Source organism: Adiantum capillus-veneris, chromosome 16 (genome assembly GCF_014529385.1).
Source record: "Adiantum capillus-veneris isolate H3 chromosome 16, ASM1452938v2, whole genome shotgun sequence".
Taxonomy (NCBI): Eukaryota; Viridiplantae; Streptophyta; class Polypodiopsida; order Polypodiales; family Pteridaceae; genus Adiantum; species Adiantum capillus-veneris.
In genome coordinates, this window is record NC_140946.1 from 127,202,432 (window position 1) to 127,212,096 (window position 9,665).

At 39.9% G+C, this 9,665-nt stretch overlaps 1 protein-coding gene across 1 annotated transcript; it reads left to right on the forward strand.

Moving 5' to 3' along the window:
* Positions 1–2,602, forward strand: LOC147439838 (zeaxanthin 7,8(7',8')-cleavage dioxygenase, chromoplastic-like). The gene is made up of 2 exons (XM_086484414.1): positions 1–1,598; positions 2,149–2,602. Exons 1-2 carry the CDS (start codon positions 1–3, stop codon positions 2,600–2,602), a joined length of 2,052 nt encoding a protein of 683 aa, XP_086340540.1.
* The last annotated feature ends 7,063 nt before the right edge of the window (positions 2,603–9,665 follow it).

Genomic DNA, 9,665 nt, shown 5'->3' on the forward strand with positions numbered 1-9,665 from the left:
ATGAAGTCCCTTGTTATTAGCCCACCACCTGCAGCGCCGTTCTCCTGTACTGTCCCAAAAGCTCATGTGCGCGCAGGAGCAGCTCCTATTCATGGATCGGGTGAAAATCGGCCCGTCGCTGCTAATTATCACTCTATCCTCCATCACAGCAGTTCCATTCGGCCTGCACCTGCAACTGCCGATGTCAGCTGCGCCGCCTTGTCGCTGCCTACTGTACGTACTAGCGCTCCTTCAGTTCAGCTGTCGGAATCCCTCAAGGACTCCATTCATAAATTGCAGATCCTTGACGTCCTTTGCCTTGCTGACGCTGAAGCTTCCGCCTCTCTCATCTCTGCCCCACACCCCTCTAACCTCAACCTCGCCTTCCTTCTGCATCGAGAACTCAACCGAATGCGCGCCGGTGGTGGCCACGCCGCAGCACTCGCCATATGCAACGTAGCTGATACCCTCATCACCTGCTTGCTCTCTCCTCCTCAGCTCCAGCCGTCCGTGGATCCTCGTATTCAGCTCCGGGGAAACTCCTTTCCGGTGCCGGAAACCCCTCCCACACCCTGCCCCATCACGTCTGGCACCCTCCCTGCCGATCTCAACGGCGCTTACATCCGCAACGGCCCCAATCCAGCCCACCTCCATAACGGAGAAGGCTTTCACCTCTTCGACGGCGATGGCATGCTCCACTGCGTCAGTTTCCACCATGGATCAGTTCCCACTTACTGCGCGCGCTATGTCAAAACCTCGCGCTTCCTGCAGGAGGAAGCAGCAGGGCGGCCTCTTTTTCCCAAGTTTTTTGGTTCGCTCTCAGGCGTTTTCGGCATGGCGCGGGCGGCGGTGATGCTACTGAGGGCGAGGTTGGGGCTGCTGGACCTATCGCAAGGGTCGGGCCTGTCCAACACGAACGTGGGTTTCTTCAGGGGCAAGGTGCTCTCCATGTCGGAGGAGGACTTGCCCTATGTTATCAAGGTCACGGAGGCTGGAGATCTGGTGTCGCAGGGGCGGCTGGAGATGCCGGGAAGGAGAAGCATGTGCGCGCACCCCAAGTTCGACCCAGAGACGGGGGACATGTATGCCTTCAGCTACCCGGATCCATCCATGCCGCGTTTCAGCATTTTCAGGGTGAGGGCAGAAGCAGGCGGCGATGGCGGCCAAGCGGTCCTCACGGTGCCGGGGCTGCTGGACCTGCCCATTGTCCACGATTTCGCCATGACGAGGAAGTACATTATTTTTCCAGATTCTGAGCTGGTGATGAGTCCGCTAGCATTTGTGCGCGGGGAGGGAGTGGCGAAGAGGGACCCGCATAAAGTACCCAGGTTCTGCGTGCTGCCGCGCGATATCTTCGACCACCCACACCAGGCTGCCCAGGAGGCGCGCTGGTTCGATGCCCCCGGCTGCAACGCCATGCATTACCTCAACGCTTGGGACGATGAGGAGTCGCATGAGGTTGTGCTGATTGCGCCAGTGGTATCGCAAGTAGACGATGCTCTGAGCCTCACGGGTGTTTTCTCCACCGTATCCGAGATCCGGCTTAACACAAAGACGGGAGAAGTAACCTCTCGGAAGCTCTGTGCAGGTGGCTTGGAGTTGGGCACAATGAATTACAGGTCCCCTGCTCTCATCTCTTTGCATCTATCAATATTCATTCGCACATAGCATACATTTGCCAATTATGATATACATGCCATATAAACATGCACACGCCCATATTTAATCCATCAAGCACGTGCACGGATAACACATATACACAAGAAGTTCTATAAAAATATTCTCATGTAGGAAAACGGAGTCTTTTTCAATGTTTTTCATACAATGCATAACATCATGAGCTTCTTCTCGAGAGGCACCACATACCTAGCTAGGTACGATTGGGGATAGGGGACCACTGGCCCCTTCACCAGGCCAGCGGTCCCCTGCCCCCAATCGTACCTAGCTAGGTATGCGGTGCCTCCCTCACAGAAGCTCATGATGTTGAGGTAAGTCACAATGTGGGAATTATTGTGAGAATTTGTCCAAAACTTCTTGTGATATCAAAGTAAGCCATACATATATGTGCACATACCATAGAGAGAGAGAGAGAGAGAGAGAGAGAGAGAGAGAGAGAGAGAGAGAGTCAACATGACTTTGAATGGCACTCTCCAATGTTTATTTTAATAGGTATGCAGGATCCAAGTCTAGATATGCCTACTTTGCAGAGGGAAGTTGCTTTCCACATGCAATGACAGCTGTGGTGAAAGTGGATGTTCAAGCCGGTCGCATTGTTGCACGAAGAACATTTACGGTAGGGTGTAGCACTAGTGAACCTTGTTTTGTGCCACGTCGTCAATGTTGTGTGAATGAGGATGCCTTAGCTCATGATCAAACTGTGAGCTTCAATGCCGATTCTGACCGCAACAATAACTCTTATGTTTCTCAAGAGTTAGATGAAGATGATGGGTATTTGTTGTGCTTTCTCCACAACAACAACTCGAATTGCTCCGAGCTACTAGTGATGAATGCCTTGTCCCCATCTTTGGAGGTCATTGCCTCTATTAAACTCCCCACACGAGTTCCTTTTGGCCTTCATGGTTTCTTTGTGAGGGATGATCAATTAGACATGCAGAATCCTTAGGTATCTCCTATATTACATGTGAAATATTTGTGAATATTTACTCTAGTACCGGCCTATCAAAGATCACACAAATATTGCTAACCATGCAACAATGCTTAATTCTAGATCAGTAACCTAATAGGACATATAATTGATACAAGGCTTGTTACTTTTTGGAATTGCTTGCTTGAGCTTGAAGCTAAAGACCATAGGTAACATCCAAAGTTCCCCAATATTTGGTAATGATAAGCTTCCAACATAAATGTAAGAAAAAACAATACAATTTGATTCTATTATAAGCAGCACAGAGGATTTTCTAAACCACTAAACTATTTTTTACACAACCTTCAATGGGTTGGTGATCAAAATCTATGGTTGTTGAAACCCCTCGATGCTTTCCTCTAGATATAGAATTGATACAAAACTGACACTTTTTTGTTATTTTTCTAGCCTATCATTGACATTTCTGTAGCTACTCACCATGCGGTCAAAAATTACGTGTTTCCTTGATACACTTTGGTACATTACATTCATACCTCATCATAGAAAGCATGAAAAATTGTCTCCCTCGGAAAGTTTTGGACACACTTTGGTACTTTACATTCATATCTCATCATAGAAAGCATAAAAAATTGTCTCTCTGGGAAAGTTTTTGACACAATTATGAAGTAGTAAAGATGCTCTCATGTAAACTCTCGCTTCTAGAATGTGGTCTTTAATATACTTACAAAACTATCAACATGCATCAAAAATAAAATGTACAATGAGATTTTGATGTAAGCTAAAAGCTACCGTGGTTCTCCAATTGAACTATTAAAGTAAAGAGAATATAGTTGTGGCCTCGTTGTAACTCAAAATGAGTCCCCCTTTTGTTAAAATAAAAAAATCACTAGGATGAATTCTATGGTGATCTATCGCCAATATCATGAAAAATGGCAAAAATATAGCAATACATCTTTTTGCCACTGTTTAGGTTGACAAATGTTTTACATAGCCTAAAAAATGTCCGAGATTTTTTTCGCTCATGTGACAACTTTGTGGATATAGAACACGCCAAAAATCTATGTACATCTCTTCAAATAATTCCAAAATCCAATTCATTAAGAGGGCATAAAAGTGTCATGCTATCTGTCTATTAAAAGTGACATAAAAGTGTTAATTTTGATTTGCTCCATTGGCTAATCCTTAGCTTAGCTTGCATGTCCTCCGGCATGTGTGACACATATCTCTTTGGAGGTGGACAATCTCCATCTAAGTCAACATACATGTCAATTTCATTTCAATTTTCAACAAAGACCAGCACATCATCCTCTCTTTCTTCATCCTCATCAACACCATTTTGATCACAACCTTCATTTTCACTTTCTTGTCAATCAAAGGGATCTCTATCACCTCTTCTCTTAAACAACTTAATCCTTTAATTTGCAATGGGAATCTTGATATCTATCCCATCCAACTCCTGTACAATGTTAGTTGCATTCCCATGCACATGCTTAACATCATAAGGACCAAACCATCTCTTTGAAAGCTAATACACCAACCTGTGTCAATAGCTTTAGGTCTAATCCTATGCCTCTTATCAAACCTATATTTATTCTTTAACCTTGCATCTTTTAATCGTGCTAGTGTAATCTCAATATCTTGAGGTCTTGTTCATAATTTTTTTGTGCACAAAGCAAGAAGGCCTTCCCTACTTATTCCATTCTCCCAAAGCAATACATTCCATGGGGAATCACATCTTCAATTGGCATTACAAGTTTCTGTCCATACATCAACTCAAAAGGCATATAGTCAATAACTTAGCTATGAGTTGTATGATCGATGCATAAAGCATAAGGTAGTAACATAGGCCACTCTCCTAGTTTACCTTTCCAAGTCTTAGCCAAAGCTTTAATGATAAGAGGATGCACTATAAGATCCTAAGTCTAGAACCGCCAACATTGGCGTGGATTAGCAAAAGGAAAATAGACAGAGAAAAATTTGTGTGGGTGGTAATAGTCACATCAAAGCATGCAGTATAAGTGGATTTCTAGTAATATACATGATAATAGTCGCAAAAATATATCCGCAACTATTATCGCATCATTTACTGTGCCCTCGTTCTGCAAACGAACTTTTCGTCAAGAAAACTTCTTTGCGCATGATTTTAAATACTACGAGTGGCTCAGCTAGTGAACCAATATAAAATTGCAACATTATTAGGTATTCATATATTGTAGGAACATTGTAGCGAAAAAACTTCTCGGCTACACATGAAAGATGAGGGTGAAGTCTTACCATTGTTTGCCTATCAAAGATCGCTTCATCGCGGGACCCATGTAAATTCTATAACAAGGGATATATTCTATGTCTTTTCGTCATCAAAGACTAGGGCCTCTCCTAATAAAAAGAACATTTCTAAATTCATAATTGAAGAGAAGAGTGTTGTAAAACATCCGGTTCATTTTCTAGATGACTCTTAGGTACATCATATCATTTTTTGTTAATGTTGCCTCTTACTTGGGTTATGTATATTGTGAATATGTTTGAATTTGGTATTATGTAGCCATATACATAGTTTCAAGGGGAGCAATATTACCTTGTATATCGTCGCTACTCGCCATTTTAAAATAAAGATGCTCATTTGGGCCACCCAAATATTTTTGGGTGGCCCAAATGAGCATCTTTACTTTTGACCTACATAAAATATATCTAATATCAATTATATTTTGAAAGGTGTAAAATATAAAAATACTAAGCTTTGAAATTACAAGTTACACCTTATCTTTATAATTTGAAGCTCAAAAGAACAATACTTTAATAAAAGTACAAATAAAGACAAAATTTCAAAAGGAGTTCTATATACAAATCATGAGGGTTTTTTGTGCCACATTTGCACTTGTAAAAGAGGACTACAAAAAGATATCTATCTACCCTAGTCATCTTACTTGTCCTCATTTCCAAAAGAAAATACATTTGATTTGTTGGAGTTATATATGGATCACTCTCCTTAACTTGGTCTCACCTATATATATGTATCTTGTCCTCAATATGAATCAATCTTTGGGAGTATACACGGTCTCTCTCTCTCTCTCTCTCTCTCTCTCTCTCTCTACATCTCATCATGGTATCAAAGCGATAACAATCACACGTTGATTCAACTTATGGTGAAGAAACAATGTATGTGTATGCCGGATTGCTTGTAATATTCGTAATTGTTGTAAATTTTTTTTGAGGATCGATTCTTGTTCATAGTGATTGTTTTGTGTTAAGAAGAATGTAGTTAGTGTTTTGTGTAGCTTTTATTACTCATCTATATATGGGTAATTGGTAATTAAATTTACTTCTTGATTTGTGTTTTGATACAAATCAACTTTAACTCAATTTTTGAGGGTCTTCTGCTAAAAGTTAGACTAATGAGAAAGCGCCATGCAACACAATGCAGTGGCACTTTGGGTTGAAACTTTTTTGTCTACTTGTGCTCTTTGATTTGAGTCCTCATTGTAGATACAAAGTTCGTATTAGAAAGTTATATATGTTGTTTTTAGTACAATCGAGTTTGACGCAAGTTTCGTCTTTGTTAAGCGTCTATTGTTTTGCTATTTTTAACATCAATATTTTAAAAAAAAATTAGAATTTTACCATTCATATTATGGTTTCCAATCTTGAGTCTCATGTGAATCTATTTTGAGGACTCTTTTATTATTGACGTCTCCTTTTATCTACTTTTTTGGGTACTGTCTCTGGTCATATTTGAACGTTCTTCAAGAATCCTTTTTCTATTTATCATGATGAAAGTATGATCATAATACTTCTCTCTCGTTCTCAATTGCAGCCTAATTCATCATAAATAGTGTGCAAATTTTGTGATTTTATCTTATACGTCTTCTTGCAACAACAGGATATGGCTATGACTATTCTCGTCAATGGTTTTTCTCTGGCCAACATTATATTCATCCTTTTCAAGGCGAAGGATTTCTTGGTTGGAAAGCAAAGATGTTGTTAATTCTTGAAGACGATGGAATCCTTGACATTTCTCTTAGAAATTATGTATATCTGTCTCAGCCTGTTGATCCGGATCATGACAATGTTCTTATCACTGAGGACCTGTATTCGAAGAGTAGCATCTTGCATATGTGGATTGGCAGCGGCATGATAATGGTACATTCTTTTAATATTAGTGATTGGGTATAAGCATGGTAACGTGTCAATGAGAATGTTTTCACAAACAATGCTAGTTACTTGTGCTTGTTAGCATATATTGAAACCAAAGAGCAAGTGCAATCTAAATTTAAAATGTCCATAAAAAATATTATTTATTCCCTCACATTTGGGTGTGGCTTGGTTTTTTAGTTACTAAAGACGACGTGGTGTACTGAACTCTCTCTCTCTCTCTCTCTCTCTCTCTCTCTCTCTCTCTCTCGTTCGTTCCTTACGTCAGGCATCCTACCTCCGAGTCACAGTTGCGTTATCAAAGCTAAGCTCTTTCCCTCGCTCTGGCACAAACCTACAAACATGAATAACCAACAGACAACATTATTTCCATTAGCTCCAATGTTGGAAATGGAGGTGCACTATAATATGATGGCAAGAAAGTCTTGTGGGTATCCCACTCACTCCAAATGAATTCATAAGTTTAGTTGGTCACATCATTGCATGTTTGGAATTACTGTATCAAGTGTTGACAGCTATTCATTTGAGTGATTTCAAGTAAGTAATATATTATGCACATCTATAGTCCTCAAGAATAAGAAGGGAGCCATCACAGGAAATGAATTAAAACTCCCAGGATCCAACTCTTTTTGCTATTAGGAAATATGAGAGAGAAAGAAAGAGTAAACTGAAAAAGCACAAATAGATGAAAGTTAAGCGAGGACAACATGCCGTCGACAATAAGGAGAAAAAGAAAATCTCCTGTGAGAGTCAAGACTAGGACTGGAATTTGTAGTACAGAAGCAAAGTGGAAAATCTGGAATCTTGTTGCTCAACGCCTGCTTATTTGGGCAATCCATGATGAATCTTTAGTGGAAGAGGCTGATGTACAGAGCGCAATTATCTCCAATGCCTGCAACATGCCGTCTATCATCAAGCAATCAAGTTCTAACAAGGAGTTATTTTTGAAGAATGCAGAATTGTAGATGATGTTGAATTCAAAGAAAAACATGCCTATTGAAAAATTCTCGAGGGTCCTAGGAGTCGGCCGTCACACTTGTTCAAGGCAAAATCACGGAGGACAAAGTGCGACCTCGATGGTCTAATTTTTTCATTGGCTGCATGCCACAAGAAATACCTTCATAGCCCTATCACATATGAAATTAAAAAAATGGTCTGCACATTTTGGAGAGAGGAGACTCATGTTTCACCGAACAAGAAGGATGTTTGTTGAAAGATGTATTGCATCTCTAGTGCATAATAGCAGGTATATGCTGATCAATAGCGTACTCATCTATAGAATGATACAAGTAACCACACTGTACATAATACTCAAAATTCTTGTTAACACCCTAAGTAAGATACGTAGCATGTCAAGTATTCTAGCTAGCATACTTGGTATATCAGTACACACTGTATATGCTGGATAGCTGTAAGATGGTTAGCTCATTGTCTATGCTAGTAATCATACTGGGTGTGATGTTTAACCAACTGTGTATGGTAGTTACCACAATGTTTATGCTAGTTAGGATTCCCAGTATGCTAAAAAGCATGCAGAGTATGCTAGTCAAAACAAGATGTATACTATTTACCACACTATATACTAGTTAGCGTACCTAGTATGCTCACCACCATGTTGAGTATGTTGTATAACACAGGATTTATGCTAGTTAGCCTTCCTAGTGTTGGTTATATTGTTTAACATAATGAGTATGCTAGTTAGCATGCCTAGTAATCTACATAGCATACAGAGAGTATGTTGGTAAACACAATATGTTATACTAGTTAACATACCTAGTATGTTGTTTAGCATGCTGAGGATGTTGTTTGACACAAGGTCTATGCTAGTTAGCATTCCTACTATGTTGGCTATGATGTTTGACATGATTAGTATGCTAGTTAGCATGCCTAGTAATCTACCTAGCATGTGCGGTATGCTGGTTAACAGTACAATATGTATACTAATTAACACCCTTTATGCTAGTTAATAAACCTTGTATGCTCACTAGCATTTTGAGTATGCTGTTTAAGAAAAGGTTTATTCTAGTTATTATTCCTAGTATGTTGGGTGTGCTATTTAGAAAAATGAGTATGCTAGTTAGCATGCATAGTAATCTTATAGAGTATGCTGATTAACACAATATGTATGCTAATTAACACCATTTATGCTAGTTAGTATACCTAGTATGCTCACAAGCATGTTGAGTATGCTATTTAACACACGGTTTATGCTAGTTAGAATTTCTAGTATGTAGAGTATGATGTTTAGCATAATGAGTCTGCTAGTTAGCATGCCTAGTAATCTACCTAGTATACAGAGTATGTTGGTTAACATAATATGTATGCTAATTAACACCCATTATGATAGTTAACATACCTAGTATGCTCACCAACATGTTGCATATGCTGTTTAACACAATGTTGATGCTAGTTAGCATTCCTAGTATGCAAACTAGCATGATGAGTATGTTGTTTGATGTAATCAGTGCTATCTACCTTTCCTAGTATGCAGCGTACCTAGTATGATAATTACCATATTGAGTATGATCAACTGCATAACTGGTATACTAATTAACACACCTATTATTCTTGTTAGCGTTCTGGCTATGCTAGTTAGAACCAAGTCCATGTTAGTAACCATACCTTCTATTCGTCTTAGCACACATTCTATGTAGTATAGAATACCTCATATGATAAACTATACACTGATAATGCTTTGTTAGCAGAATTAGTATGCTAGTTATCATCTTGGGTATGATGATAAGAACATTGCCCATGCTAGTTAGCATACCTAGAATGCTAGCTAGCATACATAGAAGATAGATAGATAGATAGATAGATAGATAGATAGAGAGAGAGAGAGAGAGAGAGAGAGAGAGAGAGAGAGAGAGAGAGAGAGAGAGAGAGAGAGAGAGAGAGAGAGAGAGAGAGAGAGAGAGAGAGAGAGAGTTTT

Coding starts and splice junctions, on each gene's coding strand:
- LOC147439838 (XM_086484414.1), top strand. CDS start 1: ATGAAGTCCCTTGTTATTAGCCCACCACCTGCAGCGCCGTTCTCCTGT. Junction 1,599..2,148: donor TTGGGCACAATGAATTACAG/GTCCCCTGCTCT, acceptor TTATTTTAATAG/GTATGCAGGATCCAAGTCTA.